At 40.8% G+C, this 14,744-nt stretch overlaps 1 protein-coding gene across 1 annotated transcript in view; it reads right to left on the reverse strand.

The window, feature by feature from the left end:
- The window catches only part of MCM3AP (minichromosome maintenance complex component 3 associated protein), a 77,532-nt gene that overhangs the window by 51,330 nt on the left and 11,458 nt on the right, over positions 1–14,744 (reverse strand). The window contains exons 6-10 of the mRNA XM_074968183.1: positions 14,032–14,228; positions 11,145–11,284; positions 2,640–2,837; positions 2,124–2,392; positions 48–210 (exon numbers count right to left, since the gene is read on the reverse strand). Coding sequence (XP_074824284.1) covers positions 48–210; positions 2,124–2,392; positions 2,640–2,837; positions 11,145–11,284; positions 14,032–14,228 — 967 coding nt within the window. The remainder of the gene's footprint in view (positions 1–47; positions 211–2,123; positions 2,393–2,639; positions 2,838–11,144; positions 11,285–14,031; positions 14,229–14,744) is intronic.

The following is a 14,744-nucleotide window of genomic DNA, read 5'->3' on the forward strand; positions in this document are numbered from 1 at the left end:
TATTATTAGACACTGGTACACAACACACACACACTCCTTTTTCTTACCTGGTTGAAGTAACAGTGTAAGAGACAGGCATTCAGATAGGAAGCTGCTCGCACCAACTTGAAAAACCTTACAAAGTTATTGCTGTTTAAAGCAGCAAAGGCTTGAACTGCAAATCTGACCTCAGCTGAGTTTCGGACAGCAGGCTGAAACTGTTGCACTTCTCTGTTGAGACAAGAAAGATGGGAGTTTTATCATCTAAACATTAATGACCATAGCTCAACAGTGATGTCTGTGAATGTATTTTTAAAAATGGCCACTTTTAAAACACTCACACAATTAAAGATCGTCTTGATGCCTTGATAGCAAAACTCTAATGCATGTAAATTAAATTAGTAGCAGTATCCTTTCATCATTTATGCTCTTATGTAATAGTCCAATTAGCATTAGCATAATGGTATATTGTTATGGCTGACGAAGTTAATTCCTTTTAAAATTTATGTATCTAGACACTTTCTGAAAAAAGAATCCCCTGTGACTAAAGTTGTGCGCTTTTCTCAGCCCAAAAGGTGAGTTTTGAGTTACTTGCACATGGTGAAAAATTAAAAGTAGTATTGAAGCACTTAAAGAAATTTAATGTTTTTCTGATGCATTTAAAACAGGGCTGTTTATTTCAGTAATCAGATATTCCAAAAGACGTTTATTCAAATGTTTATATTCAAAGGTTGGGTTTTTTCTGGGTGAGGAAGAAGATCTTAGTAAATTCCATTCACCCAGTTTGGGATTGGTAAAAAAAATTAGTTTTTCTTTTTACTAAAATAAGATAACACTTTACGACATACGGCAGGAAAAATGGCTGTAGTTTGAAATTTGTCCCATAAATAGTCCTTAATAACAGGAAGTGAAAGTTTGAGAGGGTTGGGGTGAAAATGAATACGTTTTAGGCAAATGAAAAATAAGTTCTGAGCATCTTCACTGAGCATCTGAAGAGTAAAGAAGCCTTGTTCCTTTTATGACATCACTGCAAATTTCCCCACTCCACCCTGCACGGCTGTTGTCAGGATGCATGAGGCTTGCATTAGCACACACACAGGAAAATCTATCTCCACACCTTACCCACAACCAGTGCCTTAACACCAGCAAAAAAGCAGATTACAAAACTTGCAGAGAGGCAGCAGTTTTAGGGTTTCTCCGTAATGTTTGTTCCATTCTGTGATATCAGCAAATTCTAAACTTACACGTAAAAATCTATAGTTTTCATTGGCAATGACACAGCCATCACAATGTAAATCAATGGGATGCTGCCCTGCTAACCCAGACATACAGAAAGCTGCCTCCAGTCCAACTGGTCCCAGCAAAGGTGTGAATGTGACCAACGTTCCCTCTAGTTTTTTCTGTCCATGTGCAGAATTAATTTTATGAGCAGCAATACCGAGGTAACGTGCGGCTGTGCGCCACCAGTAGAAACAAAAAACCTAGATATATAAAAAAACAATTTTTAAGTTCCCATCGGGATAATTACTCCAGCCAGGAGAAGTTGGGCATTTTAGAACTCACTGTCAAAGAATTAAATGTAAGCGTGAGAGAGAAATAAAATTATGAAATGCACAGACCAGTCAAAATACTAAAACAGCAGCACTTTGAAAGAATAAAATTACCGAGAACGTACGTGCATTGCAGGAAGTACCAACAAGCAGCTGGCCAGAGGCTCCAAGGCCGAGGGCAGGAGCAGCGCGGCAGCAGAGGGAAGGGGCACTTGAACTCAAGTTGCCAGATGTGCGTGGCACTTGACTGACTCTTGTGCAGGCGCACAGCTTAGAGGAAACCCTGAAAGCGACCCTCACCCACTACATTTGCCTCGGTGAAAGGAAAAACAAAAACCTAATGGGAATTATTCAAATGCTAAAAAGATTAGAGCATAAACAGTTTCTTTCTTCTCCGCTCTCTCAAAAGTAAGTTACAGGAAATGCAATGCAAAACCTGAATATATAATCATGAAACATCTCCATGATGACAATTTGTATTTTTTAAAATGTAACAGTAAAGCTTTCACCTAAGAGCTTCTAAATATGAATTCTATATTATACAAATGTTCCAGAGGCAAAAGATGAGGCAAGTGTGACAAGCTGACAATTCACCTGAGAATATCCCCCTTGTTGAGATTCAGCAGCACATTGTAGCCTCTGAACTCTGCTTCACTCTTGCAGTAAATACCCTTATTAGCTAGGTCCTGGTACATCTCCTTCAGGCTCTGCAAACATTTAGTCATGTTCTCATTGTTGATCTTGGCATCAAAGGAGGACATGGGCTCCTCGCACAAGTGGTGGGCACAATGAATATGAAAGCGAGTGCACTTCTCAATCAAGGATACTGTTAGAGGGTCACAAAGATGTTGCTGGGTTATATCCTGACCAAAAAGAAAAGCAACACATTTGTAAATTTAGAAATAGTTACAAACATAGCCAAATAGATAAGTCATTGTGAATTCCAGCTGGAATTCATATTTTATATTTTTCACACAAGCATTCTACAGAAAACTCTGTCGAAAAGATGAGTCTTTTTTTTTTTTTTTTACACTTTTTGTTTAATTTTTGAACTGCTACAGGTGTATTTTGGATTCTAACTGTCAAGTGGGTCCAAGTGCCAAGGGTTACCTTTCTTATTCCACGTGTCCTATTCCATACAAAGTCATACCACTCTCGGTAATTCCCTTCCCCTTGGTCCATGATTTGGGTAACTAAATAGTCCATGGTCATGCGCAACACCTCTGAAGGTCTCAGTTCATGGGGCAAAGGCTCCTCCTGGTCTGCCGAAGACCTGCTGTATTCCTTTATTGCAGCTGCATGGTTTACCTGAGAGAGCAATCAAAGAAACACGGAGTGTATATTAAAATCCTGAGTATTAAGTTGACTGTGTTAACATAACCATTGCCAAATATCTACTTTCAGAACAGAGTAGGCTATTGAAAAAGAGTTTGACATTGTCCGCACTCGTGACCAAATCACTATCAACCCTTGCTGTGGAGAACAACATCTTTTACATAAGAATGGCCATATTGGGTCAGAACAATGGTCCATCTAGCCCAGTATCCTGTCTCAGATAGTGACCAGTGCCAGATGCCCCAGAAGAAATGATCAGAACAGGGCAATTTAGAGTGATCCATCCTGTCATCCAGTCCCAGCTTCTAGCAGTCAGAGGTTTAGGGACACACAGAGCAGGGGGCTGTGTCCCTGACCATCTTGGCTAATTGCCATTGATAGACCTAATCTCCATGAATGTATCTAATTCTTTTTTGAACCCAGTTGTTCTTTTGGCCTTCACAACATCCTCGGGCAATGAGTTCCACAGGCTGACTGTACATTGTGAGTAGTAGTACTTCCCCTTTTGTTTGTTTTAAACCTGCTGCCTATTAATTTCATTGTGTGACCCCTAGTTCTTTGAAGGGATAAGTAAACACTTCCCCATTCACTTTCTCATACCATTCATGATTTTAAGAGACCTCTCTTATATGCCCCTCCCGTCGTCTCTTTTCTAAGCTGAACAGTCCAAGTCTTTTTAAACTCTCTTCCCATGGAAGCCGTTCCATACCCCTCATCATTTTTGTTGTCCTTCTCTGCACCCTTTCCAATTCCAATATATCCTTTTTGAGATCAGGTAACCAGAACTGCAGAGAGTATTCCAGGTGTGGGTGTTGCATGGATTTATATAGCGGAATTAGGATATTTTCTGTTGCATTATCTATCCCTTTCCTAATGGTTCCTAACATTTGGTTAGCTTTTTTGACTGCCGCTAAACACTGAGTGGATGTTTTCAGAGAACTAGCCGTAATGACTCCAAGATCTCTTTCTTGAGTGGCAACAGCTAATTTAGACCCAATTGTTTTGTATGCATAGTCGGGATTATGTTTCCCAAACTGCATTACTTTGAATTTATCAATATTGAATTTCATCTAGCAGTTTGGGGCCCAGTCTCCCAGTTGAGTGAGATCCCTTTGTAACTCTGTGCAGTCTGCTTTGGACTTAACTGTCTTGGGTAATTTTGTATTATCTGCTAATTTTGCCACCTCAACGTGCATCCCCTTTTCTAGACCATTTCTGAATATGTTGAACAGCACAGATCCCAATACAGATTCTTGAGGGACACCACTATTTACCTCTTTCCATTGTGAAATCTGACCGTTCGTTCCTACCCTTTGTTCCCTATCTTTTAGCCTGTTACTGATCCATGAGAGGACTTTCCCTCTTATCCCAGGACTGCTTACAAGCCTGAGTGAGGGACCCTGTCAAAGGCTTTCTGAAAGTCTAAGTACACTATACCCACTGGATCCCCCTTGTTCACAGGCTTGTTGACCCCATCAAAGAATTCTAATAGATTGGTGAGGCAGGATTTCCCTTTACAGAAGCCATGTTGGCTCTTCCCCCACAAATCATGTCCATCTGTTTCAACCCATTTGCTGGTACTGAAGTTGGGCTTGTTGGCCTGTAACTGCCAGGATCACCTCTGGAGCTTTTTTTAAAAATGGGTGTCACATTAGTTACCTTCCAGTCATCTGGTACAGAGGCTGATTTAAGCGATAGGTTACATACCACAGTTAGTTCTGAAATTTCACACTTGGGTCCTGGGGACTTCTTATTGTTTATCAATTAGTTCCAAAATCTCTTTTATTAACACCTCAATCTGGGGCAGTTCCTCAGATCTGTCCCCTAAAAAGAATGGCTTGGGTGTGGGGATCTCCCCAAGGTTCTCTGCAGTGAAGACAGATGCAAAGATTGCATTTAGTTTCTCCGCAACAGCCTGGTCTTCCTGAAGTGCTCCATTAGCACCTTGATCATCCAGTAACCCAACCGACTGTGTGACAGGCTTCCTGATTCTGAAGTACTTAAAAATATTTTTCTGTTAGTTTTTGTGTCCTTAGCTAGTTCTTTTCTGGCTTACTTTATAATTATTTTACACTTGTCTTGCCAGAGTTTATGCTTCTGTTTTCTTTACTAGGATTTTACTTCCAATTTTTAAAGGATATCTTTTTGCCTCTGCCTCTATTACTCTCTTGTTTAGCCAGGGTTTCATTTTTTTTGATCCTCTTACTTTTTTTTTTGATTTAGGTATACATGTAGTTTGAGCCTCTATTACGGTGTTTTAAAATAGTCTCCCTGCAGTTTTCAGGCATTTTACCCTTGTCAATGTTCCTTTTCGTTGCTATTTAACTCATTTTTGTGTAGGCTCCATTTTGGAAATAAAATGCTACTGTGCTAGGTGTATTTCACATTTCCCCCCTTAAAAAGATGTTAAATTTAATTACATTATGCTCACTATTATTGAGCTGTTCAGCTATATTCACCCCCGGACCAGATCCGGTGCTCCACTTAGGACAAAAGCAAGAATTGCCTCTCCCTTTGTGGGTTTCAGGACAAGCTGCTCCAAGAAACTGTCAGTTATGGTGTCAAAAAATGTTATCTCTATATTCCTTCCTGAGGTGACATGTACCCAGTCAATAAGAGGATACTTGAAATCTCCCATCTTATTGCATTTTCTGTGTTTGCAGCCTCTCTAGCCTCCCACAGCATTTCACAATAACGGGTCAGGTGGCCACAATCATCCGGGTCAGGAGGTTGGTAGTGTATTCCTACTGCGATACTCCTATTGTTCAAACATGGAATTTCTATCCATCGAGATTCTATGTACAGTTTGATTAATTTACAATATTTACTTTATCTGAATCTATGCTTTCTTTCACATGCTTTCTTTCAAGGACGATAAGGCCATTGCGGAGAAACTAAATTAATTCTTTGCATTGGTCTTCACAGGTGAGAATGTGGGGGAAATTCCAAAACCTGAGCCATTCTTTTTAGGTGAAAGATCTGAGGAACTGTCCCAGATTGAGGTGTCATTAGAGGTGGTTTTGGAACACACTGATAAATTAAACAGTAATAAGTCACCAGGAGCAGATGGTATTCACCCAAGAGTTCTGATGGAACTCAAATGTGAAATTGCAGAACTACTAACTGTCATCTGTAACCTATCATTTAAATCAGCTTCTGTACCAGATGACTGGAGAATAGCTAATGTGACGCCAATTTTTAAAAAGGGCTCCAGAGGTGATCCCTGCAATTACAGGTCTCAGAGGCCTCGACAGACATATTGTCAGACATATAGATGAACATAATCTGAGGAAGAGTCAAGATGGTTTTAGTAAAGGGAAAATATGCCTCACCAATCTACTAGAATTCTAGTCAACAAGCATGTGGGGTCAACAAGCATGTGGATATAGTGTATTTAGATTTTCAGAAAGCCTTTGACAAGATCCCCCACCAAAGGCTCTTAAGCAAAGTAAGCTGCCACGGGATAAGAGGGAAGGTGTTCTCATGGATTGGTAACTGGTTAAAAGATAGGAAACAAAGGGTAGGAATAAATGGTCAGTTTTCAGAATGGAGAGAGGTAGATAGTGGTGTCCCCCAGGGGTCTGATCTGGGCCGAGTCCTATTCCACATATTCATCAATGATCTGGAAAAAGGGGTAAACTGTGAGGTGGCAAAATTTGCAGATGATACAAAATTACTAAAGATCGTTAAGACCCAGGCAGACTGCGAAGAGGTACAGATGGATCTCTAAAAACTGGGTGACTGGGCAACAAATGGCAGATGAAATTTAATGTTGATAAATGCAAAATAATGCACATTGGAAAGCATAATCCCAGCTATACGTATAAAATGATGGGGTCTAAATTAGCTGTTACCGCTCAAGAAAGAGATCTTGGAGTCATTGTGGATAGTTCTCTGAAAACATCCACTCACTGTGCAGCAGCAGTCAAAAAAGCGAACAGAATGTTGGGTATCATCAAGAAAGGGATCGATAAGACAGAAAATATCATGTTGCCTCTATATAAATCCACGGTACACCCACACCTTGAATACCGCGTGCAAATGTGGTCGCCCCACCTCAAAAAAGATATACTGGAATTGGAAAAGGTTCAGAAAAGGGCAACAAAAATGATTAGGGGTATGGAACAGCTTCCATATGGGGAGAGAGTAATAAAACCGGGACTTTTCAGCCTGAAAGAGAGACAGCTAAGGAGAGATATGACTGAGATCTATAAAATCATGACTGGTGTAGAGAAAATAGATAAGGAAGTGCTGTTTACTACTTCTCATAACACAAGAACTAAGGGTCACCAAATGAAATTAATATGCAGCACGTTTAAAACAAATAAAAGAAAGTATTTCTTCACACAATGCACAGTCAACCTGTGGAACTCCTTGCCAGAGTATGTTGTGAAGGCCAAGACACTAACAGGGTTCAAAAAAGAACTAGATAAATTCATGGAGGATAGGTCCATCAATGGCTATTAGTCAGGATGGGCAGGAATGGTGTCCCTAGCCTCTGTTTGCCAGAAGCTGGGAATGAGTGATGGGGAGGATCACTTGATGATTCCTGTCTGTTCATTTCCTCTGGGGCACCTGGCACCGGCCACTATCAGAAGACAGGATACTGGGCTAGATGGACCTTTGGTATGACCCAGTCTGGCAGTTCTTATGTTCTTATATAGTGCCACTCCTCTACTAGCCTTACTTACTGTGTCAGTCCTATATATTTTGTACTCTGGTATTACCATGTCCCATTGATTAGCCTCATTCCACCAAGTTTCCGTAATGCCTATTAAATCAATACCTTCATTTAATGCTGGGCACTCCAGTTCACCTATCTCAGTATTTAAACTTCTAGTATTTGTATATTATACCAGTTGTCCCCCATCTGTCATTTCTGCAGGCAGGGCCATAACTACTGACTTGATGGTATTTAATTTATTCACATAAAGGCTTTTGTATGGTCCCCACCACTATAGTATTTGAGCACTTTGCAAATGATAATGGATAATTCTCACAGCACCCCTGTGAGGCTAGGCGGTACTATTATACCTCTGTTTTAATGGTGGGGAACAGAGGCACAGAGAAACTGAGTGACCCATCCAAGGTCATACAAGGAGTCTGTGGCAGAACCAAGAACAGAATTCTGATCTCGAGTCCCAGTCTAGTGCTTGTACCACAAACCATCATTCCTCCCAAAATATCCAGAGTGGCTTCAGTCACAGCTGCAGCACTTCTCTTTGTTGCCTGAAGAGGAGGCTGCAGTGCTAACAGGGTGAGGAATAACTGTTTTGAGAAGGGAGAAATTCATCCCAAAATCAGCAGGGTGCCTTGTCAAGTACATCAGGAAAAAGTAGCATTCATCCCCGAATGAAACGGTGTATAAAAGCCCAGGCTCTCCTCCTTTGGGAGACAGACACACACACAGGTCTTGGTCAGATTCAGTGGGATGAATGAGCCCTTGCTTACACCACAGACAAGACAAAGCTGCTGTATTTGGACTACAGGTATAAAAGCGGATCAAGATATATTATAACCAAATGCTCAAACACAAAATAGGGGATAACTGGCTTGGCCGTAGCACTGCTGAGAAGAATCTGGGAGTTGTGGGTCAGCAGTGTGATGCTATTGCAAAAAAAGCAAATGTAATTTAAGGTTGCATTAACAGAGGCATAGCATGCAAGTTACGGGAGGTGACAGCATAGCTCTACGCAGTGCTGGTTAGGCCTCAGCTGGAGAACTGTGTCTAATTTTGGTCACCAATGTATAGAAAGGATGTAGAGAAGCTGGAAAGGATCCAAAGAAGATCAAAGGTACAGAATGCAAGCCACCTGAGCAAAGTCTGAAGAAACACGTGAAAAGATAGGAGTTGCCTTACCAAGTGGGGGATCAGTGCTAATGAGGCCAAGTCAATCAGGGTGGATGTGGCCTAATCCCAACAGTTGACAAGAAGGGGTGAATATCAGCAGAGGGAAAATTACTTTTTGTAGTGACCCAGCCCCTCCCAGTCTTTATTCAAGCCTAATTTGATGGTGTCCAGTTTGCAAATTAATTCCAGTACTGCAGTTTCTCCTTGAAGTCTGTTTTTGAAGTTTTTTTTGTTGAAGAATGGCCACTTTTAAGTCTGTTATTGAGTGTCCAGGGAGACTGAAGTGCTCTCCTACTGGTTTTTGAGTGTTACAATTAGCACTCACCTCCCACTTGGTAAGGCAACTCCCATCTTTTCATGTGTTGTATATTTATACCTGCCTACTGTATTTTCCACTCCATGCATCTGATGAAGTGGGTTTTAGCCCACAAAAGCTTATGCCTAAATAAATGTGTTAGTCTCTAAGGTGCCACAAGGACTCCTCGTTGTTTTTGCTGATACAGACTAACACAGCTACCTCTCTGAAACCTGAAGGAACACGGTATGTTTAGTTTGGAAAAGAGGATATTAACAGAGGACATTAGAGCAGTCTTCAGATACTTGAAAGGCTGGCATAAAAAAGATGGAGAAAACCTGTTCTCTCTTGCCACAGAGGGCAGGACAAGAGGCAATAGGTTCAAACCACAGCATAGCATATTTAGATTAAATCTCAGCTAAAAGTTTCTAACTAAGAACAGTAGGACAATGGAACAGACTGCCTAGAGAGGTTGTGGAAGCTCCTTCCCTGGAGTTTGCAAAGGGAGGCTGGATGGCCATCTGTCTTGGATGGTTTAGACACAACAAATCCTGCATCTTGGCAGGGGGTTAGGCTAGATGATCCTTGCAGTCCCTTCTAACCTTTTTGTGACACTATGCCCCATATTCTTCATAGAGATATAGTTATGATATGAATATAGCATAACTAAGATATGTTTTATGCAAGATGGGTCATGTAAGATATTTTTGGAAAGGTTATGATGTACGGACTATGATTATCCTATTTGTATGGATGTATCATTTCTGTATCTGAAGTTAGGAATATTGACTATGTAACAATTATAACTGTGTTTGCACCTGGGGAACGCCCAGCAGACAAAATGCAGTCAGTCTGCCTGGTTAGTCAATGGGCCATTAGGGAGAACAATAGGACTCTGAAGATGCTAATCTCCCACCTTCCTGAGAAGCTTCCTGGGATGCAGCATCATGTGATCATGTCACCTGGTACTAGATTCCATCTTGGACTACTAGCATTTTTCCACAGAGGCGGGAAATCACACAGAGACAAAGGATTCCGGCCACATTTAAATCCTATTTAAGGCAGGGAAGTGAGGTAATCAGGGTCGGTTCTTCACTGCATCCCTGCCCAAGACGACTGCTGGAAACACCCAAGACTGATCTGGGGAAGGGAAGAATGGACCCAGGCTAGAAGGTGTCTGGCCCGTGAAAGGAATATCTGGAGTTCTAAGCTGCAAGCAAAAGAAGTTGTTCTTCAAGAATCTTTACAACCTGCTTAAAACAACATTAGGGTGAGAAATTATTACTTGTAGCCAGTTTCTTTAGTGTATTAAGCTTAGTTGGTGTGTTTGCTTTATTTTCTCAAGTAATCTACTTTGATCTGCTTGCTATCCCTTATAATCACTTAAAATCTGTTCTTTGTAGTTAATAAACTTGTTTTTGTTTCCTATAAACCAGTTTGCGCAATTCATAACTGGAGGGCAAAAAGCTGTGCACATCTTCCTCCACATTGAGGGAGGGGGTGATTTTCATGAGCTTACGCTGGTACAGATTTGGGTGCAGCACAAGACAATACAATTTTGGGTTTACACTCCTGGAGCGGGTGTGCACTTGAGTGCTGGGCAATCCCTGAACTGAATTTTCCCACACAGAGCTGATCTGAGCTTCTGTGTTCTTTTACAGCTGGGTGTTGCTTACCTATGTGTGTGCTAGAGGAGGCTTGAGGGCCTGGCACAGCAAGACAGACTGAGCGAGCCCAGGCTGGAGGAACAGGAGGGCTCAGTGGATCCCCAGTACATCAGGTGGCACGCCAGGGGAGAGGGAGCAACCTGTCACACCTATGAGTCTATAATTGTTACAATAACCTATTATCAATTTAAAAGAGAGCTTTTCCCCTGTAATGGGGAATTTTATATACCCGTACTGCAGCCTTGGAAAGGGTTTTACTATCTGTGCATCTACAAACAAACAAGGGATTTCTTTGTAAAAAACCCAGTTCATATTTAAGTTCTGGGATCTAGAGTCATTGGTCCCTAGAAATTTTCATCAGAATTAAACCAGAGATATATTGCACAGTGTTGACAGCTTAACTGACAATTCAATGACAGCAAATAAACAAATCACAACAGCAGCAGTCAGTACATAGAGGCTGGTACCTTGTCAGATCCTGGGACCACTTCAAAGATACTGAGCTGGTTCCTTGTCTCCCTCATATAGCGTTCTTTTTCAGGACACATGTCTGGGCACGTTCCAACAAATGTTTTAGCTTTGCCGAGATCGGTCCTTTTCACTCGAGCTAAACAAGTGTTAAACAAAAACAACGGTTAAGTGTCCTGCTCCTTCGTTTCCAGCTGATGTACATCACCCAGATATAATCAAATCCGATTACAGCCCTAGGTATGCCATGTTTCAACGGGAACCCAAACATCCACTCTTTATTATTGACTATTATTTACTAGAGTGCTGACAGTACACTGTACTGAACAAACGTAGAGGGTAACATGGTCACTGTCTTAAAGATCATTCAGGCACTAACAGTGGGTGACCTGACAGTGGATTCCTCTTCTTCAGTGACTTTGCATCTACCACTCTGTCTAGCCCAGTGGTGGGCAACCTACAGCCCAACAGGGTAATCTGATTGCGGGCCGCGAGACATTTTGCTGACGTTGACCGTTTGCAGGCACGGCCCCCTGCAGCCACTGGGAGGGCCAGACTGGGACACATGGGGGAAAAAGGGGTAGGGGTACTCTGGACCAGTAGTTCTCAACCTTTCCATACTACTGTATTCATTTCAGGAGTCTGATTTGTCTTGCATACTGCAAGTTACACATCATTTAAAAACTGCCTGCTTACAAAAATCAGACATAAGTGTCACAGCACGCTATTACTGAAAAAGTAATTACTGTCTCATTTTTACCATGTAATTATAAAATAAATCGATTGGAATACAAATATTGTACTTGTATTGCAGTGAAAAGTATATAGAGAAGTAAAACCAAGTCATTGGATGATATTTTAGTTTGTCCTGACTTTGCTAGTGCTTTTTATATAGCCTGCTGTAAAACTAGACAAATATCTAGATGAGTCAAAGTACGCCCTGAAAGACCTCTGCATACCCGCAGGGGTACACATATCCTTGATTGAGACCCACTGCTCTAGACAAAATCCAAGGGCAGATGGATGTTTTTGATATGATGAGCTGAGTAATAGGTCATATTCAAATAATCATTAGGCTGCAGAGCTGACACAACAGAGAGATAAATGGCAGTTCACATGACTCTTAAGACTAAATTATGCATCTTCCCCCATGCAAAGCCAGGTTATAGAAAGGATGAGGAAAAAGGCATCTACATGGATAAGAAATTGGTGACTAGTCACTCTGCCTCAGGGAAGCCTGTAATTTAGGGCCAAGCATGTAGTACTTGATCCATTGTCCTGCTCCCCATTCCTGTAACCTTGCTATGCCAACATACCCCTTCTCCTTGCAGAGTCCACTTGAACAACATACCCTTTTACTCAGCAGTTTTACTGCATTTAAACGCTTCAGCAACACAGACATTTTTCGCTGCCTGCACTCAGTCCTGTAACAATCCACTTTCAAAAGGATAACTTCGTCACTAAAAACATGCAGGTTGTTTTTTCTTTAAATGTGCAGGTCTTTCAGAAACTAATGGCGCCACCAGAAAGATGCTGGTATGCATAGCACCATGAAGCAGCTCAATCCATATCAGGTAAACATTCCATGGCTCCAAATTAATTTTAGAGTCATGCCACTATAAACCCATGTGCTGACTATTTATTGCTTACCAATGTAAGATTTCCAGATCAAACACACACAAAAACTAGTGTCTATTTGCTAAGACTTTTGCTCCAACAACATTACACAAGTACAGTAGTAAAACAAGTTTAATATGAAACTACTAACATGGCATCTAGATAGTTCCCTAGGGAATCCCCTGATCCCTTCTCACATATAAAAGACAGGCTTTTAAGAATGGACTCTCTTACAATTTCTGATCTGTGTAATACGTATCTTTACTCCTTCAATGCACTTTAGCCTTGTAGCTGCACTCAAAAGTTAGCTCCCATACAATTCCGTGTTTTGAGAAATATTTAAAATATCCTAAACTAATGCCTCTTTTATACAGTACATGCCAATAAAGTATGCATAAACATTCTTTTGACAGGGATACTATCTGATACTTACTCGTCACAACAGATATTCATGTGCAATAAAGAAACATGGAATGTTGTAAGGACTATGAGAAACAAGTCTACCTAAACAGAGCAGTCCCTCTGACAGGAGGAGAAAACCATGCTATTTTATAGGCTGTTCTATGCAGATTCTTACAGCACAACCATCCACCATGGTAACTGAGAATCCAGAGTCTAACCTCTTTGGTTTCATACGCAGACATTATACTCATTTACCTGACTCGAGAGTCCCTTTCCAGCAGAAAAAAAGATTTTAAATAATGTAAGCAGATTTCATAATACTTCATTGCCTAGTTTCTCTCCCTAGTAAATGATAGAGAGATTGTGTTGATCTCATCAGACAACCCTAATAAGGATCTAGCTAATACAAATGTCCTAATGGTAAAAACTCTACAAAATTATAAAATAACATTCTTACGTCTCAGAAGCAATTTGTCATTTTTATCATAAACCAGTTTTATTAAATACAACAAAATAAATGAAAAATAAAGGTAAAAGTTTACCCTCTTGGGATCTGAGCTCAGGTATTTTATTGTCATTTGAGTAGTTGAGCTGCCCCCCCTGAGAATGCAGCTTTATAGATGTTGAACTTCTAGATTTGTAGTGTCCAAGTTTAAAATAAGACTCAAGAGTGACAAGTAGGATACGAGATTTGCTAGGGCAGATCAAACCATTGGTCCATCAGGTCCTACCTCTAGTAGTGTCCAATGCTGGATGCCACAGAAAAAGGCCATATTTTGACAGAGAAAGAATTCCTTCCTAGTTCCTACAACAATCAGCATTACATTTGATTAGCCTCATCTACACATGCACAATTACCAATGTTACCTTGACGCATGATTTTATCCCTTTGGTCCAGAAGGCGATATTTGTCTTCAGAGGTCTCAGCCACTGAGCCTGTCAGGTTACTGACAGAGGATGCTGACACTGCCAAACTCTCAGAGTTCTGCCCTTCAGTCCCAGAATCAAATGGGTCTGCCTCAAATTGCAGCGACTTTGTAAGAGCAGATTTCTTAGCTGGAGAACTAGAAATAAACAACAGATTTGATCAGTGATACTCTACTGGACACTGTGAAAATAAGAGGGACTGCAAGCCAAACAGAATATACATTTGCCTGGATTTCTACTCTTAACATACATCTCACATTATTGTCTAAAACCACTCCGGAAATGTGATGCTGTCAGCAATGTTATACTTCTGTACATTACAGTTATGATGGTTAGTGCAGTCTTGAGCATTTAGACAACTCATTTACATAAACACGTAATTAATTTAAGTGGAAGTTATGTATCTAAATCCCCTAGACAGATCTGAAAAAAATCTCAAATTTGGACAGCCATGGGACATACTGCGTGCAGCAGTTCGAGATCAGCACACAGTATAGTAGTCTGTATCTGTTCCTGACTGCGACAAATTTTTTCGTATAATACTAAAGAACTAGAGTGTTTGGCTAGTCAAATCGCTTGACAGACTATTCAGTCTTGAATAGATGGTATCTTACATGTTGGAATGCTACCCAGAAACATAACAGGTTGTTCCA

This window comes from Natator depressus, chromosome 11, assembly GCF_965152275.1.
Source record: "Natator depressus isolate rNatDep1 chromosome 11, rNatDep2.hap1, whole genome shotgun sequence".
Taxonomy (NCBI): domain Eukaryota; kingdom Metazoa; phylum Chordata; order Testudines; family Cheloniidae; genus Natator; species Natator depressus.